The 24,874-nt window shown below is 33.6% G+C and overlaps 2 protein-coding genes across 3 annotated transcripts; both read right to left on the reverse strand.

Annotated features, from left to right (window-relative positions):
- Positions 1-5,661: 5,661 nt before the first annotated feature.
- LOC110727378 lies at positions 5,662-14,664 on the reverse strand. 2 transcript variants are annotated; one of them, XR_002512545.1, is made up of 8 exons: positions 14,489-14,664; positions 13,162-13,257; positions 12,217-12,350; positions 12,052-12,141; positions 11,543-11,692; positions 9,474-11,074; positions 6,348-8,026; positions 5,662-6,193 (listed from the first exon to the last, which is right to left on the reverse strand). XR_002512545.1 is itself a non-coding variant. In XM_021906943.1 (7 exons), the coding sequence occupies exons 3-7, from the start codon at positions 12,343-12,345 to the stop codon at positions 7,126-7,128; spliced, it is 2,871 nt and encodes a 956-aa protein (XP_021762635.1). In that variant the 5' UTR covers positions 12,346-12,350; positions 13,162-13,257; positions 14,489-14,664; the 3' UTR covers positions 6,214-7,125. The 2 variants fall into 2 exon arrangements, 1 of the variants encoding a protein (XP_021762635.1); XM_021906943.1 differs by lacking the exon at positions 5,662-6,193 and having other exon boundaries at positions 6,214-8,026.
- LOC110727291 lies at positions 14,651-20,551 on the reverse strand. Its single transcript, XM_021906857.1, has 3 exons — positions 20,438-20,551; positions 19,937-20,326; positions 14,651-14,674 (listed from the first exon to the last, which is right to left on the reverse strand). Exons 1-3 carry the CDS (start codon positions 20,549-20,551, stop codon positions 14,651-14,653), a joined length of 528 nt encoding a protein of 175 aa, XP_021762549.1.
- Between the last annotated feature and the right edge of the window lie 4,323 nt (positions 20,552-24,874).

Genomic DNA, 24,874 nt, shown 5'->3' on the forward strand with positions numbered 1-24,874 from the left:
ATAATATAAACTGTTAATCGGTAAGATTTTGTGATCACAAATAAGTCCACGGCAATACATTAACTAAAACTACCTAGCTAGGGAGACAACATTTAAAAATATATAGAAATAAAAATGGGAAGAAACTAATCCGTTTTCTTTCAACTCATAAATTTAATAATCTAGTCAACTTCATTAGCCGATGGTAGATAATTTAACATGTGTCCACCATAATTAGTAAGGCATTACCTAGTTGTGAATCAAATGATAGAAAACCATTATCTTACTAAGTACTTTATTTATGCAACATTATGTGGCTAGGTAATTTCGAATAAGAAGTAAGCCGAGTAGTATATTTAATGGAAGATTAGCATCATCATTATCAAATGTTATATAATAATATATTATCATCAAATCTCCCCAAAATCTCAATTAAGTTTGTGTGTGCATTGAGCAATTTCTCCAACACCTTAAAGACATATTTGTGTGCATTGTGCAGTCTCTTCAAAACCCTTAATGACTTATTTGTACGCATTGTGCGAACTCTTCAAAACTTTAACGACACATCTGTGTGCATTGCACGAGTGCAACTACGCGTATAACAACTATTTATTTAGGATGCATATAGGAGGGTTAACTGGTAAATTCACATGATGCTAGATATTTTTGTAAAGTTGTTTTTTTTTTTTTGTTATAGTGGTATATTAATGTACTATTATACATGTATTTTATATTTTTAGAGTATAGGTGTTCTTAGTAGTACTATTTATAGGTAACAGTGGTACAATATTTGATGTACAATTTATATACTTTTTTGTACCACTACAAAAATATTTATAGTATGTACTAAAGCATTTAATGGTACTATTTACCTATTTAATGTACTTTATGCCAATGTTCATATTTACAATTCATCCACTACTCTTTTGTCTTATTCATGCTCCAAGAGTTCTCCACATCCTTCCAAGACATCTTCTCAACAGATTAAAGGTCCGAAGAGAGTACTAATTTTACTTTCATGGACTGAAAACCAATCTAATATTTTTACGTCAAGTTTAATTTCTCACTCAATAATAAAGTGATACTAGAAAGATCGGAGAGCGCAAATTTTTAGCTGGAATCGCGATCAACTAAGCTGGCTAGTCCCGCGCAATTACTAGATAAAAAATGAACATTTAGTAATTGAACATTGCAATATATAAAAAATGAACATTTAAAATATAAGAGTCAAATAAAGACTATGAAACTAAAGGAAAAAAATGTACTCTAATATTATATAACTAAACATTTCAGTTGTAAATAAAAATGAACATATAATGTTGTTGCGTATTCCTCAACATTTTTTTTAAGCTTCAAATGAATACCTTGATTGTTCAATTCTCTAGAATGAATATCTTGCAATTTGCTCAACTATATGATTTAATACCAATTAAATAAATCAACAAACTTTTTATTAATAATGAACAAAATGCTAATGTCTAACATTATAAATGCAAATGTTAATTGAACATCCTTTACTATAAAAACGAACATTTTATACAACCAAACAAACACAAAAATTTGTTAAGAAAATGATCATTTATTTTATAAGAATGAACATCATACAACATGAAAATGAACATTTAATAATTGGGAAATACAATATTATTGTAAAATATGTTCAGTTAGAAAATGTTCATTTTCGTTATAGTAAAATGTTCATTTCTCAATGAGGGACCAGTCAGAATTGATTGGTCTCGAGTCTAGCTATTAGCTGCTGATCGGAGAGGCCAAAGGCCCAAAGATGGTCAATTCAAATGATAGAATCTCCCAACGAATAATGCTTCATGACAAGATGCTCGCCCTAGTCCAACCTACACAACACAACATAAAGAAACCATGAAATTAACATTTAGCTTCTTTACTTTAATCATACGAGTTTGCACATATCGCCACAAAACAAGAACAATGGGCTATTTAATATTATCTCAAGTTGCACCATTTGCTACACAAGTTAGTAAAAAGAAGATAAGGACAGCATAAATCCTATGCTAGTTTTGTTTGCTCTATGAAGTCAGAAGTCCAAAACCAACGAAAAAGGCACACAACCTACGTAATCAGTGGATTATATGTATAAATCTCATTAATTAGTGGATGTCATGCATGTGTATTTGTCCTTTTGATTTTAAGCTTGATATATATGCTTGTTCATATTATATTATCATATCCGTCTACTCTAATGATTATCTAGTTTAAGAGTAAATATAAAAATATAATACTTTTTCTGTTTTTTTTAACACAAAACATCTCATTACACGCTTGCCTAGGGGGTGGTAATGAGTTGAGCATGTTCGTGAACAGTTTGAGCTCGGCTCGGTCAAAGTTTGATTCGTGGTGGCTTGGCTCGGGTTTGAGTTCGGTTCGGGACCTTAACGAGCCAAGTAGCTCGAAATGTGAATAAGCTTAATTATTTTTTTCTATATGAAAAAAATATATGTATTAAACATAAATATATTTATCATAGATATTACACAATAATGAGTTAGTATATTCATTAAAAAAAAATATAAATTCGTGGCAAAAGTTGTTCGTGAACGGTTCGAGTTCGGCTCGGTCAAAGCTCGACTCATTAAGTTTTGAGCTCGGCTTGAGTTCCAACAAACTTAAACAAACACAAGCCGAGCTGACCATAATTCGAGCTCGGCTCGCTCAATTAGCACCCCTACGCTTACCATGCGTTATTTCAATTGTAAATTTTTTTATTACTGACATGTAAAAATTATAAAAATTAGATGTTAATAAAGCATAAATCAAGACGAACCAAAAACTCAGGCCACATGCCTATTTTTTCCTTGAGTATAAATCATCAAAACTAGTCGATTTAAAGTATACAGAAAGCGTAAAAATCAAAGACTTGTTTTTAAAAGAAAACACATAAAGTATACTACTTCGTATAAAGTATAAAATTATAATATATTATATAAAACAAGTGTTAATAATAGTATTTAGTATAAAATTATAATATGAATGCGATGTCCCGCCGCAGCAATGTTGCAAGACAACTAGCTACATCCAATTTGTTGATGACATTATAAATTGTTTAATTTGATCAGGTTGTAATTAGATAGATTAGCAACACTAGCTAGGTTATCGTCATTGATTCAGATTTGATACGATTCCTTTTGCTTTTTTTTTTCCACTTGCATTTGAACGACACTTAATAAAGTTTTATTCTCCATTTTGTTTACAATATGTATCATGTTATACAGCTTAATCATTAGTGTTGGATTAGTGGCTAAGTACTTTTAGTCATGTGATATTCAAAGAGAGTAGTACAAGTCGTGTATATTTTTCTTTGTTTAAAATTGATTTTGACGCCTTCTTTGCCAATAAACTTTTTGCAATTGCAATATATTTTGATATTTTGAAAAGTTAGCTTTATAGATGCATGTAAATGAGTATATTGACCACCTAATCTAATATAACGAGAGAATACAAGTTTTTCACCTTGAGAAACATTATATGTTTATAAAAAAACAATATGGTACATAAATTGCTTGTTATTCATATCATGCTTTAACAATAAATAAGTAATTGTTTTACTTTATGAACAACCGGCAAAAAGTTGGTATTTTAAAAGTCATTCTGCCGCTTGGTTCTTCATCTTCCTCCATTATTGAAGCTTTCTGTTTCTCCCACGACAAACACCCTATCCTTTAGGGTTAATCTTGATGTAGAATATTTAGTGTGGAGGGGCAAATAATAAAAAACAATAAATAAAATGCTTGTATAAAGACTTAAACCTATTTAAGCACAAAATCCCACACTTTATCTCCAATATAAATGCATTACGATAAAGCTAATTTGATGTTATTTGTTGTATTAAAATTGTATTTAACCTATATAGATTTACACCTTTACCTAAAAAATAAAAAATTAGTTTTTGTGAGGCCATCCAAGCCACACCATAGATCCGCCCCTACCTTTTCTTTCTTTACTTTTTCTTAGGATTTTCTTCAGTTTCGACGGCTTCGCCGCCAAAAATGATGATTCGATGTCAGCGGATACGAGGAAGATGAAGGTGTTGGAATCTAAGTCAAAATGGTGGTGTGGATGGAGAGGATAGAGGTGTGGATGGAACAAGATGAAGAACTTCACAATCTTTAAACGAGAGTAACGACAATTACAAGATCATTTACAATAAGCCTTCCTTTTGTACTTGAGAAGACCAATCTACCCCTTGATAAACATTTGATGTTTGATGTTTATCAAGGTGAGAATCTTGGTTTTGTTCTAATATAACTACATGGTATCAAAGCTTAAGTTATGGGTCTCTTCTACATCGGGATTACGTACTGTTTAATTTTGTTGAAGAAAACGACAATAATAACTAAGTGATAGAGGATAGGGGTTAATAAAAAATCAGAATACCCTAAATCAAAACTGGAACTTGTTAGGAACCGCAAGTTTTGGAACCGGAATCAGTACAAGAGGTTTCGATTTCGGGTAGTACAATGGAGAACATGTTGTAACAGGTTCCGGTTTAGCTTCTTAATTTTTTGAAACCGGAACTTGTAGGGTATCCTGTAACCTGATAAAAGTATCACTTAAGCCTAAATCATACACCAATTCAAGCCTAATTGTTATTACATAAAAATAATAGTTATAAATATATGTATTATATTTGATTAACAACTATTTTTGGTTTGTTGTATTTGCAAATTGTACAAGTTGTAAATTTTTTACCTTTCAAATTTTTTTGAAATAATTTTGCAAAACAATATGAAATATATTAAAAACTCCGTCAGTGGATTTTTCCGCTGTCAGTCCCAAGCCTGGATAAAGGAGGAGGGTTTCGGTAGGTCAGTGACAACCAGTGTAAAACTTTGTCACATCCCATGACATGAGCTAAACTGCGAAAATCGTATGCGTTGGTTTGGGCATGTAAGACGGAGACCCGAGGGTGCACCAGTGCGAAAAGTGGAAGAGTGAAACCATCGAGGGGTTAAACGAGGGAGAGGGAGACCGAAAATGACTTGGTTGGAAGGAGTTAGGAAGGATATGAAGTGTATATATATGGATTTGTTTGAGGATAAAGCATTGGATCGTAAGGGATGGAGGAGGAAGATTTATGTTGATGACTACATGGAATAATCAAATTTGATTCATGTTAGCTGATTCCACTTATGGGATTAAGGCTTTGATTGATTGATTGACTGATTGAATATGAAATATATTAAAAGACAGAGTACCCTAAAATGTTACCTTACTGATGATGTAATTCGAAGGTACACGAACAAAAATAAGAATGTTACCTTACTGATGCATATTGATGATGAAAGATTCATCTCTTGGAACTTTTTATTGTTAGTAGTTTTATTTTATTAATTTAATTTAATTTTTATTTTTATTATTTAGGTGGCCGAAAATAATTAGGATAACATTATTATAATTCGGTTATCAGAAGGAGGATTAGCATTAACGATCATATTTGCAAAACTAGGTTCGACAACAATTTAAAATGCTAGTTACAGCTTTAAATTGTCATTAGTACTTTGATTGCCATTATATAATGTTAATATATGTCAATAGTTTGCTATTCATCATAATTATTTTCTTAAATATAATTAAAATTACAGTAGGGTATATGTTGCTTTAAGAGAATATATGAGAGGATACCCTTTAGGGTGGCATAAAATTATTGAACAAGAATGGGAGAGGGCAAAGAGATAGGAAAGTGAGGTGTAAGAAAAATAATGTGATGTGTCAAAAAGAAGATATAAGATATTAACAAAAAAAAATAGAATGGGATCAATATTAGGGTGAGCATGGAGAGAGAAACATAAAATTTGTTTATGAGAGTTGTAAATGAAGAGAGAAACATAAAACTACATGTGATAACTGATAAGGAGAGATAGAAAACAATTGTTACAAATAATTTATATTTTTCATTTAAGGTAAATGTTGCAAATAAATTGAAATAGAATAGTAGTCTTATTCAACTTAAACCTAAAGGTGTCAATGAATCGGTATGCTCAAAGGGCTCAAACATCTTGCAACATATTCAATCAAAATTTGTTCTTAACAAAAAGGTATGAATGCCAAGAATCCAAGATCTATGCATAAACAAGCTTAACGTGAAAAACTTGGTTCTCACCTCATTTAAGTTTGCAGTCAGCCCATTTCATCGTTCGTATGTGTTAATTTATGCTTTATATTACATTGGGTTCAACTTCTGTTAAAAAAAGTAGTAGTAAATAAAAATTAAAATCAAGATATACTTAAAAATCTAGATTGTGATATCTAAAATATAGCTCATGCATTGGCTTGGAAGAGTACCCAAGCTGCCAATATTTCTGATTTCCAAAATAAAAAAAATTACAGCTCACCTAGTAAGTTCTCATGGGACTTGAAGAGCACTGCCGAAGAAACCTAGAATCTCATTGTTTATGATAAGAGTTGAAGGTGACGTACTGACGTACGTGACAACTAAACTATCATTGGCAGCATCTCATATAGTCATATCGCAGCAAACACAGAGAAGCCAACTATCCAATTATTCTCTTTTCACAATCGAATTTAACAGAGTTCCTCGTTAGAGTGCTAGTCATGCACTCAACAGGTCTGGTGCCCACAGATACATGCCTGTTTACATGAAAACCCTCAACTACGCATGCAACTTTATACTACCATCACAAGTCAGCAGTTGATGTCTGCTGCTTGGTGAACAAATATTGAACTGACTACTCTCCAATTGAGATTAAACTGAACTTGAAGATCCTTCAATTTGGAAAAATGGTCAATAAAGCTAGTTCATCGATTAATTTTTGTGCAGCAACAGTCAAATGACAGATATTTTCTTTACCAATCATAAAACGGATATGTAGTCAATTGATTGGTGTAGCAACCATGAAGGGCTTCTGTCCATTCACCCATTGATTCATCAAGTAGACAAACATGGAGAAATGACTAGCTCTTGTCATCAAGGTGTTATGTCCATCCTCAAACCTCCAATAGATGTGCTTGACAGAAGTAGGATAGCAATCCCCCATTAGTAACCAAAAGTAAGCATACTAACTATGAAGGTCTCAAAGCATTTACCACCTGTTTCTTTAGATATTTTCAAGATGTACAGTTCTGACGCCCCATAAATCGAGACTCGAGGATTCAGTCACTATCAGCTAACCCTGCCAAATGATTAACCATTTCTTCAAGACGTGAGAACTGAGTCAATATCTTATCATCAACCTCAATAGAATTAGGTTGATCCTTTTGCCACATGGACAGACCATTCTTCATGGTTCTCAAACCATTCTGCATCAACTCCATTCCTCTACTAAATCCATCAGGAAGTTTCCTCCTTTTATTGGATAGATTTTCATGTCCTAGGACCATGCTTTCATACCCCGTAGCATCTTCATTGAGGTATGAATCCTTTTGAAATTTCTCTCTTAGAATAAGGCCATCCTTCAAAACAAGTTGAAGCTGCTCAGAGGTAGAAGCTGTTGCTGCAGGAAGAGCTAGTTCCTTCTCTAAAAATACCTTCAACTCAGACATAAACCTTTCCTCATTTGCATTAGTTCCTGTTTTTAGATCATATGACAGAGCTGCATCTGCTGGGACAAATCTCCAAAGTTGATGACAAGAAGTCCGAGCAGCAAAATATCCAAAGGCAGATACCGCAAGATGAAGGAGAGCCCAATGTCTCTCTCTTAACAACATGTGATATAAGTGCAACACAGCTTTGGTCTTTTCATTATCATCACTCTCTGCCATTTCCATATGACCCAAACTAGACATGAATGAAGCTAGAGCTGTCTTGCACTTCTGCAATTCAGATTCCCCACCAGTAGGCACAGAGATGAACATGTTTTCTAGCTCGATAATTATGTCTTCCATTTGATCATTGCCATACAAATGCTTTGCAGTTGATATGATCCCAAGTGCTTCACTTAAAAGCCTGCAACAATGGTTCTTGGTAATCCTGTCTGCAGACCTCTTATAAGTTTGAAGAACAACTGACAAAAATTTCAACGTTTTCCTGTCAATTCCGGACGGATCAATTTGCCTAAGACAAAAAAGAGTTTTCATTTAAAATAACTGAATACAAATATGTGCACACCATTTGATAATTAGCACAAACTAATTGATACATACTGGAAGTGATGAACAAACAAGCAACGAAATAATACAGGGAAATTAAAAAGAAAAAAAAAATGAGGTACAGAATTGAAACAGAGGATCTTAATAAACACAATTAGCAGTTGCATAGGTTATCTTATACTCCTGTAACAGAGAATCTTACAATAGAGCTCAGTAAAGATGTTTGATTTGCCAACTTATATGTTTTATGGGCAAGGACCTCTATTAGCTTATACGGTATACTTCCTCTATTCTTTTTTAATTGTAACTTTGGGGATTTCACGCTTGTTAATGTACACATTTTATAACAATAATATCCTAGTTTATGTTTTTTTTAGTAAAATCTATAAAAGTTAATATTTTGAAAGTATATATATCAAGAAATCTAACAAGATCCCACACGCCTATATTTTTCCCAAATGCATAAATCACAAAAGCAAATCTTGCAATTAAAAAGAGCAAGTAGTGATCATTTTAATGAAATGTTACACTTAGACAATAGGACAAGGCTGTAGAAGAGTCAAACAGGTCATGAGCACAATTAAAATTTCATGTGTGTATGTGTGTGTCTGTGTGGTGGGGGGAGGGGGGGGGGTATTTTCCGCTTATGGCTCGACTAAGGATTGAAAGGTAGAATGCTTTTCCGCTTACGACTCGACTAAGGATTGAAACTTGAAAGGCAGATTTCCAAGTTTCCAACTGGAAATATGATATGTCTAAACAAAACAATGACATTGATAGGAAGGTGACTGAATTGGTAGTAAAAGCAAGTGCAGACCAACTTCATAAGTGAGACTTTTTTTTGCGCAGATTTTAAGCAACTAGAAGAGAAATTTAAATCAGACTGAATGTTTGATAAGAATATTGAATTAGGATGGAAGGAACATTCTTTTATTCTTTCTTCTCCAAAGTGGTGCAACACAGACATGCATGCAGTTTTAACATGAAAAATAGGGTATGGTGGAGTAACATAAAACTAAACCTTTAGCTTAGGATAACAATGGGATAAAAAATAAATAAATAAATAAATAAAAATAATTAAGTACCACATTTCCCTCCCTACCTCTCCTAGGAAACACAAATCATCAAAGAACTAAAATACAATGTCTCAAGCCCCATAAGAAACATACAAAACATTTGTAACAAAACCAATTCGATTGCGCCACAAGAGAAGATAGCCAAATATATAGGGAAAGGGACGAATTTCAAACACAGATAAACATAGTTCACATATGCTGCAGGCAATTAGCAAAACTGCCAATTAAAAGAGCAACAGACGTGGGAATAATTTACTGCCCCATCTCACTGGCATAAACAAGTCCAATTATATAGTTGAAAGTGGAAAACATAGAAACAAAATTATGATCACTCACATTGATTGCAGAGCAGAGCTAAGTGCGACAGCTGGTAGCATTACAGCATCAGCACTACAAAACTTCAATGGACTGTCAATATAATCATCAACAAAGTGAATATACTCACTAAAGATTCTCTCTGTCGCAGCAATCTTCAAGTTATCTGACAATAAATTCAGCTGGAAACCTTCCATCAACAATGCTGCATACATTACTGCAGAATCATGTGATTTGTCATCAATCATAATGAACCTATAAACTCTATCAACTGTGGATGGTGTACATGAAGCAAGAAGCAGACACAATGATCTGGCCATTTTCCTCAATGTGCAATGCAGAGACATAAGGGAGCTTGAAGAGGCAATAACCTTGTATAATGAACAAAGTTTATCGATAACAGCAGTAACTGTGGCGTCCTCAGCATGACCCACTAAAAAGCACCAGAGTTCCATTATGATCTCCCAGCAAAGAAAGTGAGGATGAAAGAAATTATAAAGTAGGAACAACTCCATTTCACTCCAAGCTTGAGTTCTAGAGACAACTATCATAAAGATCTTTAGTGAACGCAGAAACGAAACCAAAAAGGGCTCCCAATTCAGAACTAACGATTTGCCATCACCAAATGATGCAGGAATCAGTAAAACCAAAGCAGATGAATAAACCTCTACATCAACTAAAACATCCAAACACAACTGAAGCTTATTAGTGATCCCAAGTATTACATTTTCTTCTAGGTCTGAAGAAACTTTTAGTAGGTCAATAAAAAGGGTCACCCGGCCATGCAACATTACTCTGGTAGTAGACACAGCTTCACATGTTACTGAAAATATTTCATCCAACAAACCATTTTGGATATCAGTGTCATGCTCTGAATGGCTGGAGGGTAAGACTCTATCAACATCAAATAACCAATCAAGAATTCTGAGTTTCTGATCTATACTCAGTTGTGCTGACTTTAGTAAAGACTTCAGAACATGTAGAGATGTAGGCTTCAAGAGTTCTTCCATAGCTTCACAGACATTTTTCAGACTGGTCTCTCTGCTGAATGTAACTCTCAAGGTTGTAAGAAGCAAGATACAAAGAGTTGCATCCTGATATACTGAAAATGCTTGATGTGGATACTGAGAAGATATCCTAGCTGCATTGATCAGATAAAATTTAATTGGAAGAAATGCTCTTTTTGCTTCGATAACTGATATAGTTTGATCAAGTGAGGAATACCAAGTTTCAGCTGCACATTTTAATGAGTCAGTGGCCAGAGAAAAGAGAGTCAATATGATATCTCCTACATTAATCTTCTCTGCTAATTTTCCTTCTCCAAGCTGAAGCAAAGAAACAACACCTTTCCATGACATATTCAGAATAGTAACCAAACTCCCACCACTATCTGCAGCTAGGGTCCCTAGTTCAGAAAGCTTCTCTATAGTAAATTTGATGATTTTAACAACATGATTAAAATCTACTGCTCTTTCCCCATCCAAACTACTGCTATCTTGAACAGCTGTCTGGCTCCACAGATCCCAATTTACTGTTTGTGAATACACTTTGCAGAGTTTCATCATAGAATCTAGAGCCAACTCAACTCCCCTTAGTAATTCTGATGTTAGTGAATGAATTTTCTGCATGAAGTTTATGAGTGTCACAAGCAACCACCAAATTTTCATAATGAAGATGGAATTATAAATAACATCACATATTGCAACCCTCATACTAAACCAATAGTCAGATAGCATATAAAATTCAAATTGGAAATTCATAAACCATTTTATGTGTAACATCTGAGGAATATTTGATCACTATCTTCAATCTTGCAAATGAATTATAATTTTTTTCGGTGAGGCGGTGCCTATATATGATATGAAAGAATATATGTAAATCCATCTTTAAAAGAATAATAATCCTTAAAGGATCTTCAATTCATCTCACTCTAGATACAAGTGGTTCAACAATTTTATATAGATAGAAAGTACAGAAAGAAAATAGACACTCAATGGCCAGCACTTTATATGAATTCACAAGTACTCATCATAAAGAAAATGCAAGAATACCCAATAATTAAGCAATATCAACCAAATGAGCTAACAAACCTTGAATTCAGATATCAATTCTTTAATCAAGTTCAGGTGCTCCAAGATGAACTTGTCAAAGGCATCCATCAGCAGCTCATCTCCCAATGTTGGGTTTTTTATCACCAACAAAAAGCAGACCACGGAAAAGTTTAAACATTCCAACAGCAACTGCCAATAAAAATTTTCTTGCTTAGGATAAGTTATGGAACGATTGTGAGTAATAATTATTTAAAGCAAAGAGGCAAGACAGGGTGAAATTCACATCGCTAACATTCTCTCTTTCTTCATTGAAAAAAGAATTAATTATTAAGATACTTATTGACTAAATACAACATTGCAAATCTCTCTCCACTCACTTTTTTACCAATCTATCATAAGGCTACAAGTCCAAGGGGGAAAGGCATCAATTAGCGTGGAGAATCCAAAATTTCAGAAATAAACCGAAACCTGCATTTATAAGACTATTCCATAGGAGTACATCAAGGAAAGACAAAAAAAGGTCAAATCACAGATAAAATGTGGTATACCTGAAAATATACATTGTAATGCTCCTCTTCTTGAGAATGATCAGTCGACATAAGTGTCATCTTCAGATGCTTTGCACACCACTCGCTGGCCTATTTATAATCCAAATGAGTGTGAGCATAAAACAACTCGCCTTCATAGACCATATAAAATATTAGCATGAATACCTTGGCCCCAGGGTTAGAAACTTTCCCTGGCCCCTGAAGCGGTCTCCTTCTAGGTATTTGGCAGCCACATCTAATATTGCTTTGTTCAATAAGCACTGTGACACATCCAGACATGTAAAGCCTTCCCATAATGTCTTTCTACTTGTCAAGGAGGCCACTATAAGAGGAGCAACAGTGCAGAAATAGAAATGTCAGAAACCAAAAAACATAGGTTCCCTCAAAAGCTCAAGAGCACTTCAATGCTTCAAATTCTGCTAGAAACACCATACACTGAGTTGCTAATTTGCTATAATATCTTCAGGACTCAGTCACAAATGGAAAGTTCATGGGTATATAAGCTTTATATACAATTTCTCTCTATGGTAAATATTCAATGGCTTTATGCTTAGTATTCCAGTCGTCACTCGTTTGGAAGCGGAATCTTGACTATAAATAGAGCATAATATCAGAAGGATCATATCAGTGTATATAAAAGACATTAGAAACTATAATGTGCTTGACATCGAGTCAACAGGAGAGTGTTGCAATTCCTAAAGTTATAAATCAAATATACATATCAATCACAAAATTAACTGTGTAAGGCATTGTATAGTGACATCTTGAACATAAGATCTCAGGCAAGCTTCGAGTGAAGCTTGGAACTAATAATCTCTTACTATTTTCCTCAATTAAATATACTCTATAGCTGTACAGTAAAGATTCTAGAATTCCAAGAACTTTTGTTCACCCTAGATATACATATGGTAATATAGATTGCAAATAATAACTAAAATTAAATAAGTATCTTGAAAACTTATTGCTCGGTGATATAACCATCAAATTAAAGCTTCAGGGACAACAGAAACACAAAATTATAAGTTTATGTGGCTTCTTTTAATTTTAAGAAATAAAATTCAGTTGCATTGACACATATTAGAATATTACTATTATAGAAACATAGGATACAATGAGAAATTCTAGAAGAGCATCCACGTCTGGATTTTTATCAGGTGGTACTGCAACCCCAAGCTTTAGGATCAGCTGAATACGAGTCTCAACAAGCTGTGATATCAAAAAGCTTTCACAATAAGTAATTAAAGATACAAGCATATAACATCCAAAAATAACTGGAATAAGCAAAAATGATCACTAAAAATCTGGAATATTGAATAAGTTCACTAGCTTGAAGATGGGACACTTAAATCAAAAGCAGGAAAAGGTTGTTGTGACCAACATGGAATAAACTACGAGCAATTATAATGACAGTTAATACAGAATACTTTACAGTTCTTCAAGAATTCAAGAGAAAGATACTTTCATATAATCGTATCATAATATACTCATATGCAAGTCCATTATCAGATGATGAACTATGCATTTAGGTTACTAAGTTAATGCTTCTCGCTCTTCACTAGAAACCAATCAAAAGAAGAGCTACCTCACTGAAATATACGGAGTGCATTGTGCATATATTCAGGATTCCATAACACTAGTTTCGGCACAATTTCCACCGGAATTTTGCCAACAATTTACATTTGTTCTGGAATTTCGCCAACAATTTACATTTGTTCTGGAATTTTTACAGCTTCAGAGCCTTAACCCAATTTCCCAAGATATCACACTGAGGAAGTTATTCTCTACATATTGACCTATTATTTAATAGTTTAAATTGAACATTTAGAAAATCATCTTCATTCCCAATGGCAATTATCAAAGAATTGCTCACAATTATTCTAAATTTAGGTTAATATGAATGTCAAACCGAGTACTCCGTATACTTAACACGCTTACATTAAACGAAATATAAAATTAAGGACTATAAAACATCAACATTTAGAGCATTCTATGGACAGCCACTTTGGCGCCAAATTATTACCATAAAGGAAAACACCAAAAGGTCTCAATGCAGAATCAAAATCACAATTTAACTCCAATTATTTCAACAGAAAACACATTTGATCTCTACTTTTCAAATTTTACAGCAGAAACGAATTCAAAAATTAATTTAGCCTTCAGAACCCTAAATTTCATAATTGATTAAATTCAAGTCATAGAACGATTGATACAGAAAATAGGTTAAAAATTTCAATCAAAAACACGCTGAACAACAGATTAACATTGCTGTACTCAGAAAATTGTAGCAAATAATTGGAAAAATGAGCAATATAGAAAACATCTGGATGATAAAAGCATGGCGAAATTGAGAACAAAAATTATACAGAAATTAAAAAAATAATAATAATAAAAGGAAATTAGGGGAGTTGATATGAGAGAGATTAGGAAGAAAGCTTACTTCCGAAGCTTTAATGGCTTCAATCAAGCTCTGTAAGTCGTAATTAGAACTTTCAGTCTCCATTGTTCTGCAGCTGCTTGCTGCTCTCTCTCTCCTAACCACTATATCTGAGTGCGTGTTCAATTTAGTGAACTGCGCGCTTCCCGCTCAACATTTCATGATTCACTGCATCCCCGCCCTCGGCACCTAGATAAAATCAATAATCAATTAATCAGTCAATACATTAACATACAGGAATACTAAAACAGACTTCGAGAGAGTTCAGTAAAAATAATTTCAATTCAGTAAAAATAATTTCAGTTCAACAAAAATAAGGTGAAGTTTACGAGGCATAATATTTGTCACTTTTTAGTGCTGTATTTTTTCTCTAAAGATATATATATTTTTTTTTAATCTTTCCTTGTTTTTTTGTTAATTCTTCTAAGAAATATTTAACATAGTATTAAAATAGGAAATATAACTTTTCTATTTGACCATCATAGTTATTTCTGTTAAAGTATAAACTTCTCAAACACCACATGTAAGTATCTCATGTTGAGAAAAGAAGAGAGAGTTAAACACTTTTTAAGGCTAAGAGACTACTCCTCTTATTGTCATATGGTTTTGCAATATAACCTCCTTTGGTCTTGTGAAATGTACTCTCTCTCAGTTTACGGATATGGCCTAGACTTGTATGTAACACTTTCCCATATTAAAAAAGATCCATGTTATTTTTATAGGAAAAATTTTCATTAACTACCCTTAAATTTAAAAAGTTTGAGTATCACTACCTTTTTTTTTTTCCGACAAGTAGGACCCATTTACAAATTTCCCTCATCCTCTTTGCAAAACTCCACTAAAAACCCCCTAAAAATTTCAAAAAAATCACCAATTAAAGAAGGATAAAGTACTTGTGTTTTAATTCATATGTATGTTATGCTTCTCTATTTCATTAATTATGAATTCTGATTTTAGGGTTTAATAATAATTACAAAATCAGGGTTCTTTGTTGAGACATAAATTAGGGATTATTCGAAATTGGGGAAATTTTTTGATTTTCAATGTAATTGGATAAGTTAGGGTTACGAAAACACTCTTTATGGCTTCTTAATTGTGTAAAATTCCTCAATTTTAGCATGTCAAACTCTTCTTTTCATTCAATTCAAGAATATCCAAGCAAATGTTACTGTAATTCCTCCAAAAATAGTGACATCATGGACAAGTGATAACCCGGGAATTGAAGGAGGTTTGTTGAATGTGTTTGCTGCGTAGGAAAGAGATTGAAGGAAAAGAGAAAGACAATGCTAATGGAAGAGTAAGATTTTTCTTATGGTCCAATGAAAGAGAAAGGAGGGGAAGGAGAAAGTGAGTGAATGTAAGGGAGAGAAGGTAGTTGGTAAAGTTAACAAAATTAGGGGCAAATTCGTCATTTTTTACTGATATTTTTGAGGGAAAATTATAAGTGGCCTCACTCGTCAGAATTCGGTGCCGGAAAATGAAAAAAAAGATAGTACTACTAAAAGATTTTAAATTTAGGGTAGTACTTTTTTTTATAAAATTTTTAAACAAGTAGTTGTTGACAAAATGACATACTCGTATTTAGTGGGTAGTTCCTAACAAATTTTCTTTATTTATATTACAACAAATATGTCAAAAATATTATTACATATATCGCTAATATATATTTTTTCACATACATTCAAATTCGATGATAATTTTGACAACACACCATCATAAAATAAAGATCATACTGTCTTTGACTCTTAATTACGTGCCCATTTGGATTTTTTCACAAGGAAATTAAAGATTCCTTATATCACATAATTGGAAGTATAATTGTACATGTGGGGTTGATGAGAGACATAGAGAGAGAAAAAGAAAAAAGTGGTTGGAAACTAATGAAAAAAGAGAAACAGAGGAAAAGTGTGGTTAGGAATTGATCATAATAGGCATTAATAGTACAAAAAAGGATAACAACAACTTGTCAAAAAAAGTGAAGATGGAAAGAACTAAATCAGCTCGATGATGACAACAGTTTCAAAAAGGACCTTTAAATAGAAAGATTTTGAAATAGACACAATATTTAGAGAATTCCTAAAAGAAATACTAGCACGTAATTAAGGAATGGAGGGGAGTATCAAATATGATTGTGAAATACTCCATCAATAAGAAGCACTTGCTTTGTTTTTCTTTTATTGCACCATAAGAAGTTTTACACTATTCATTTAATCTTCCTTGACCATCATTTGTGATTTATCTATTAGAAAAACCATAGTTATGTGGGATCTAGTTAGATTCGTTTCGAAATCAACTTTTGAAATATCAAATTTTTATAATTTTTACAAAAGTATAATTGAAGGATATTAATAACTAAAGTTATGCATTGACAAGCGTGAAATCCCTCATGGTGCAATAAAAAGAGAACGGAGGAAGTATTTATTTTAACAAAGCATATTATTACATGTCCAAAATATAGTAAGTATACAATAAAAAGAACATCATAAAAATCAATATGTATTATTAAAACTCATGGCAAGACATGCAATTCTACCATGTGTCACCAATTTTGCCACTTGGCATATGATGTGGCACCATGTCATAGAAGTCCATTAATGATCACCATTCTTTTCTCAAACAAAAAATTGTTAGAATTGATATTTGAACCCATGACCTTATGGTCATTATAATTCATCAAGTTTTACCATCACTCTAAAGACACATTTTATGTTTGCATAAAAAAAGACACATTTTATGTTAATAATGTTAAAAGAGTTAATTATGTACATAAATTTCAAAATTAATTATACATATAGATTTTATATACATATAATTAAGAACAATATATAGTTATTTGAAATATGTAACCCAAAAATATGTTGCACCATAGTTATTTGAAGGAAATTGATTTTGGCACACCCTTAATTGATTTTGGTTTACCCCTATGTGAGAAGAGCATAGAAAACTGTGTTCTCACATAAAGGTATGCCAAAATCAATTTTGGTGTGCCAAAATCATTTCCTTGAAATATGTAACCCAAAATATGTTGCACTTTTTATGCAAATTTTTTTCCACATATATGTAAATTTTAAAGAATTTCTTATAATTATTTAAGAACAAAATAAATTGATAATAACTAGGATACTCAATATTAGATGATAATTTATTTTTTTTTTTTTTGGGAAATAAATTAGATGATGAATTTTAATGTTCAATTATGTTTGAAAAAAAATTAGTATAAGTACTGTTATAAAAATAATTAATCCAAAAAAATAAAATATAACAAATCTATGTTAATATTTCACCTAATTATCATAAAAAATTTAGTTTAAATATATTTACAATGATCCGGGGTATCGCCCGGGTCTAAAACTAGTTTCATATGAAAACACGTGAAACTTTGTAATGTAAATATGTAATAATTAAATGATGTCGAATCATGGAAATTTTAAAAATTAAACTAATGAATAATCAATATAATCTATCTATTTATATTTTTAAGAAAAAATACACTTTAATAATACCAACTATTACTGATTTACTTATAATAATCCCAACTAAGACTTTTTTTTTTTTTTTTTTTTAATAATCCTAACTATGCCCTGACTTTGACTCAAATCAACCCAATCGGTCAACACCAAGTCAACGACTTGTTGTAACAGGTAACCAATACACGTGTCAGCACGTGATCATTGCAATGGTCTAAAATTAAAAAAAAAAAAAAGAAAAAAAAACTAAAAACCCTAACAGCCACCACCCCTTCCCCTTATGCCACCGCAAAACGGCAGAGCGAACCCCTAGCCTGTCGGAAAACGGATGGTTGTCTCCCCTTACCCCCGAAACTGGTCGGTTGGCCCCTCCCAACTCTAAAAACCACCTTAGCCGGTCCACTCCCAACCCCAAACCACCCATCCTCCCTCGAAAACAGCGGAAGCCACCGCAATGGCGCAACAAAAAAAGTAGCGATAGCCACTGTAATGGCGCAACAAAAGCAGTTGCAGCCACCGCAATGGCGCAACCAAATCAGCAGTAGCCACCGCAATGGTGCAAACAAAGCAGCGGAAGCCACCAGTGATTGCAGCGGCAACCGCAACCCTGCTGCTACTCCCTCTCCACGAACCAAGAACAACTTCTATAGCCCCGCACCACAAAGTACATTAACATTGCCTGCCGGAATCAATAATTCGGCCACCAGAAAATGTAATTTCAGCCTTAATTCGCAGCAATTTCGCACTAAGTCGCACAACAACCACCATTAATCGAAACCCAAATTTGATCCGGCCATTTTCGGGGGGTTAGGATTTCACGGTGGGGGGAGGGCTAGGATTTTTGGTTTCTGTTTTTTTTTTTTTCTTAATTTTTTTTATATTATATTAAGTCAATCATGTGCTAACATGTGGTGTTTAAAAAACAAAAACAAGAATTCACCTTTATAGCAGGTAACCGGTTTTTGAGACCATTAGAGGACCAATTAGGGCATGGTTAGGATTATTAAAAAAAAAAAAAACCTTAATTGGGATTATTAGAATTAAATCGGCAATATGTGGGATTGTTAAAGTGTATTTTTTCTACTTTTAATACCAAAATAAACACTAATAATGACACATGTCACTTCCTAATACTTATTTTCTATCCAAATTTATTTTTCTTACTTATTCCATATATATATATATATATATAGGATCCGGTGAGAAGGGTACATAAGGTGAGAAGCGTGAGCAACCCAAATACATAAAGAATTTGCTATAAATACATTAAGTAAATATTAAGGATACATCAAGTGTATATGGCATATACATCAAAAAAATAAAGAGAAAAAGTAAAATTAAAGACATGATTTTCTTTATATCAAGCTCAATTCACATCTGTTGGCACTCAAATAGAGTTGACTGTTTAAAAAGAAATGTAGTGCAGGCGTAACAAATATCTTCTCTTATACTAGAATTATGGATACATTAATAGAAGACTCTAGAAACATTAGCAGAATACTACAAATACATTATTAATACACTATAAGTGCATTAGTAGAATATTGTAGGTACATTATATTAGTACTCCATGCTATAAGAGAAGTAAATAAAATCTATTTCCATTAATTTGTTTGACTCATTAAGGTAAGTGGATATTTTATAATGCAAACATTAGACGATTTGGAGAACACAAATCAAACTCCGAATTGATATGAAAATTCTTCATATTCCTCATTATTGAAATCAAGCATCAAACAATCATGGGTGACATTCCTGGAATCTTTTCTGGGAACACATCTAGAAACTCATTCACCACTTCTATGCTCTCAAGCTTAGCTCTCTCTTCGTGTTCCAAGTTCCTTACATTACAAAAATTATACTTGATGCCCCTTCTTAATATGCTTAGCCAACTTCATCATAGTGATGATCCTTGGGCACTTTGTTTCACCATGCTTCCAATGTGTTACCAACTCACCCTCGACTGTACTTAACTTAACTGTACCTTTTGCAATCGACAACGAATCTTTGCACTATACTTACTTAACCAATCCATTCCCAAGATGACGTCGAAGTCACTTAACCCAAACTCAATGAGGTCGGACAGAAACACCTTTCCTTTGATCTCTAATGGAACGTCCTTAAAGGTTTTGGTACATTGTACTACCTCTCCCGTAGGAATAACTATAGGTACATCTATGACATCTACAGTTTTCAAATAGTGCGATAGCTTTGAAACAATGGCTTTTGAAATGAAAGAAAAAGTTACACCAGAATCAAACAAAATTTTAACAGGAATAGAGTTAATAGAAAAAGTACCAGTAATAAGATCCTTCGTAGCATCAGCTTCATGCCTACTTATCACATTCAGTTTTCCTGGAGCTCCACTCTTCACCTGACCATTCCCATTGTTATTGCTTTTTACCCCATTTTGTTGTGCCCCTTTGTTCCCTGCATAGTTGTTGCTTCCCTAATAGTTTTTTTTAAGCCCCTCCTTAATTATTACCATACTTGTTTCGATTTGAATCTTTGGAGAAGCACTTATACTCCTTATGTCCCAGCTTGTTGCAAGCGCGGCAAGTAACCAAGTTACCCTCACAGTCTTTACCAGGGTGATCATTCCTACACCTTTTGCAGTAATAATGCCTTGGACCTTTTTTACTTCCCTGGTTATAGTTCTTAGGCCTATCCGTTGAAATTTCATCCACCCTGACGATTGTTGTTGTTGAAGTTGTTGTTGCTGTTGTTGTTTTGGTGGTATTTCTGCTTCTTGAAGTTGTTCTGGTTACCTTGAGGGTTTCCAAAGTTCTGTCCCATCTCTTTTCTCTTTTCCTTCCCTTCCACCTCAGCTAATTCCTTCCTTTTATTCTACTCTAATGCATAAAGGTGTGCAGACCTCCCATAAACTTCATCCAAGGTTTCGAACACTTGTCCACACAACTTTAATTGAAGATCAGTGGTCAATCCACTCTCAAACTTCCTAGCTTTCGCCTTTTTCTGTAGCAACAGACTCTTTGGTAAACTTTTACAGTTTAATAAACATAGTATAAAACTCAATGGCTGACATGTCTCCCATTGCTAGGTTAGAAAATTCTTTAGCTTTCTGTTTTAGTAGGAAACTAAGGTAAAACTTGTCCCTAACCTCCTCCTGAAACATAGTCTAATTGCAACCAGGTAGTGCCTTAATGCACTAGGCGAAAAAACCAATTCCCCATCGGTTCAAACCCCTCCTTTCCCACCGGTTTTGAACTGGGTTGTATTTAGGGGGTGCTAAAACCCCATAGTTTTTGCACCGGTTCAAAACCGGTGGCAAAAATCACTTTACGCACCGGTTCTAGGGGTTAACCGGTGGCAAAAACACAACTTTTCGCACCGGTTTTTACTTAGAACCGGTGCCAAAAGTGCTTGCGCGCCTTGAATATTAAACACTTTTTGCACCGGTTCTAAGCAAAAATCGGTGCTAAAACCCCTTTTTTAAAAAAAATATTTTTGCTATAAATAATATATTAATAATAATAATAACCTGCACATCCTGCATTAATTCTACCATCAATAATAATAATAATAATAATAATAATAATTATTATTATTATTATTATTATTATATTATTATTATTATTATTATTATTAATACTAATAACAATAATAATATAATAATTTCTAAATTGAAATAATAACAACTATAAATAGATATTAATTAATAATCCCAAATGCAATACAATGAAGTGTCATATATATTTACAACTCCTTATAAAAAAAAAGTGTCATATTTACAAACAATACTAATTATTAATGTAGTTAACAAGTTCAAATTAAATTAAATGTGATGAAAGACGCCAACATGTCTCGAAGTTCATTAAGTTCCATGCTCGTCAATGGACCTCCTTTATGTACCTTGCAAAACTTGGATAAACAAAAATTATGTTACAATTCAAGTGTTTTAGGACGCAATTACCTAGTTAGAGGCGGCTAAGCCTTGAAATCACATTAAAAGAGCAAGTAATTAGGGTTTTATTACGCATTTTCATCCAAAATGGCACAAATAAGGCCTATATGACTACTTGGATGCCTATTTTCTACATTTCTTATCAAATCAACTCATTTTTGCTCTTAACATGTCATTATTACCTAGTTATAGGCGGCTAAGCCTTGAAATCACATTAAAAGATCAATTCAATGGTTTTAGGACGCAATTTCATTCAAAATGAACCAAATAAGGCCTACATGATTACTAGGATGTCTATTTCCTACATTTCTTGTCAAATCACACGAAAAGTGCAAATTAACTAAGTCAATGGCATACCTCATCAAGCTGTAGTGTGTCTGTACAACGACTCAGTATGTCGAACATGAATCTCATCACGTATAGTCCACAATCAACTCCGTTATCTTGTTGTGCGCACTAGCATAGGAACAAAGTACATGAATCAAACATGCATAGCAAACTAGCAACATATTACGCATTGTTTATTATGAAAATCACAATATCATGTAGCATTACCATCGGTGATTTCCATGTGGGACCTTGAGGAGCTCGACAATTTATCTTCTTCATAACACTATAGAAAAGTAAGTTCAAACTTGATTAGTATGACTAATAAATGAGTTAGGTAATGATAATCAACACTAGGGAGCTTTATTTACTTTCGCAGTACAAACTTCACGAGGAGCTTTTTTGGATGAGGCAACCGAGCAGAATAAAAAAGGAAGATTGTGTTACTGGAAACACAAATCACCAGCAGGGTCCAATGTGAACTACATAAATTCACAATACACAAACAAATCAATAATTAGCCATGTGCAACATATAATTAGGGGAAACAAATGAATTTGACATGGTCGGACGTACTCCTCAAAACACGGGACGAATATGAACTTGTCTCCCGTACGCACTGATTCCTTGATACCCCGTTCAACATAGTACAATTGTCGAGCCCTTTCACCTTTCGATGGGAATTCATCACGCAAACTAGCCAGGTGCTCATCTAAGTATGGGTGAACATCTGTAACATGATGCAACACATATAGGTTTGCTTGTAAGAACTTATCTCGGTCAGGTGACATTCTTTTCGACCCGATTGTGCCCTGACCATCAAGTCTCCCTTCATGTCGAGAAGTAGGAAGACCAATAGGTTCAACAATGGCTATATAGTCGGCCACAAAATTACCAATCTCTTCACCCACGGTCCCTTGAATCATACTTCCTTCCGGGTGAGCCCGATTCCTTACCTTATCTTGCAATGTACTCATGTGTCTTTCAAAAGGATATCACCACCTCATGAACACTGGACCGCACAATTAAATCTTACGCACCAAATGAAGAATCAAATGCACCATTATGTCAAAAAATGAGGGTGGGAAGTACATCTCAAATTTGCACATAGTCACAACCACATCCGCCTGCAAAGCATCAAGTGTACAAGGATCAAGCACTTTGCTGCATATTGTATTGAAAAACGAACAGAGGCTTGTAATAGCTTCCCTCACGTGCTTTGGTAAAATACCACGTATTGCAATTGGTTGGAATACTTGCATCAGAACATGACAATCGTGGGATTTCATACTTGTCAGCTTCAATTCTCCATTCAAGGAAACAAATCTTTTCATGTTAGATGCGTACCCTGATGGAACCTTAATGCCGTACAGACATGCACAAAACATCCGTTTTTCTACCCTCACTAGGCAAAAACACGTAATCCGCACTGGTTCAAACCCCCCATTTAGCACCGGTTTTGAACCGGTCTTGATTTGGGGGGTGCTAAATCCCAAGACTTTTCGCACCAGTGCGAAAACTTATTTTTCGCACCGGTTCTTGATGTGAACCGGTGCGAAAAAGTCCCCAAGAATATTAAAAAACAAAACTTTTAGCACCGGTTCTGTTTCAAAACCGGTGCTAAAAATGCCCCAAAGAAATAAATGTTTTTTTTTTTTTTTTGCATTTTTTTCACTTAAATTGATATATAAACACTAACATATATATAAAGTTACCTATTTTCATTAAAATAGGCTGTAATATTACAATTTTCTTCCAAAAAAATAAAATATACAATAAAATAAAATACAAGGTTGGGATTTTTATTGCAATTCAATAAGCAAATCAGAAATTTGAAACGAAGATGAAGTATACCATCTCATTTTCTGCAGTCACACATTCCTTGAAGATGGTTTCCTGCTGACCACAGTTTTGCTATCATGTATCTTTCGTTCTCCAGCGAACATGGGTAAATAACTTGTTCCTCCTGAATGCCAAGGGAAGCAACAATATTAGACTAAGCTTAATGCTAATCTATTGTCTTCCAATCGTCTTGAAAATTTCTACCACCAACTTTATTTCTAACATTATGCACAAATACCCCAATATTTGAGCAGAGTTTTCCCAAAAGCGAGGACAAAATTGGTTTGGACTTATTTAATGAAATTACGTTCCAATCTTAGCAGTAACTAAAACAGGTGTCCTATAAGAAAAGGAAATAGGTGATGAAGAAGCATACCTCAGGCAATTCATAGAATTCATCTGGAGATATTTGCAGTAGTTCAATCGCATTTTGACCAATACACCATGCAAAGACTTTACCACTATCATCAGCCACAATTATTTTTACATGGAAAGTGCATCTAGTTTTCGTCTCACAGTTGCAGCAACAAAATTCACATTCAACAGAACCACTTGCAGTTGTCTTAACAAAATGACCACAAGTAACATGTGCCAATCTTGTATTAACATGACAGTATTCAATTTGGTCCAGCCACACCTTGCAAATCTGCTCGATATTGACAGCAGGAGAAACAGGGTAAGAGTTGTGAACAATCTAACTTATCATCAGATTTAGTTTGTAATTCACGAAAAATAAGGTATACTCTCATGCAGTGAGACCCCCCCTCCCTCCCCTTCTTAGTTTTGTGGTGGAATACTACCCAGGTTTATATTTTTCACAACCAATTC

Source organism: Chenopodium quinoa, unplaced genomic scaffold, assembly GCF_001683475.1.
Source record: "Chenopodium quinoa cultivar QQ74 unplaced genomic scaffold, ASM168347v1, whole genome shotgun sequence".
In the NCBI taxonomy this organism is placed as follows: domain Eukaryota; kingdom Viridiplantae; phylum Streptophyta; class Magnoliopsida; order Caryophyllales; family Amaranthaceae; genus Chenopodium; species Chenopodium quinoa.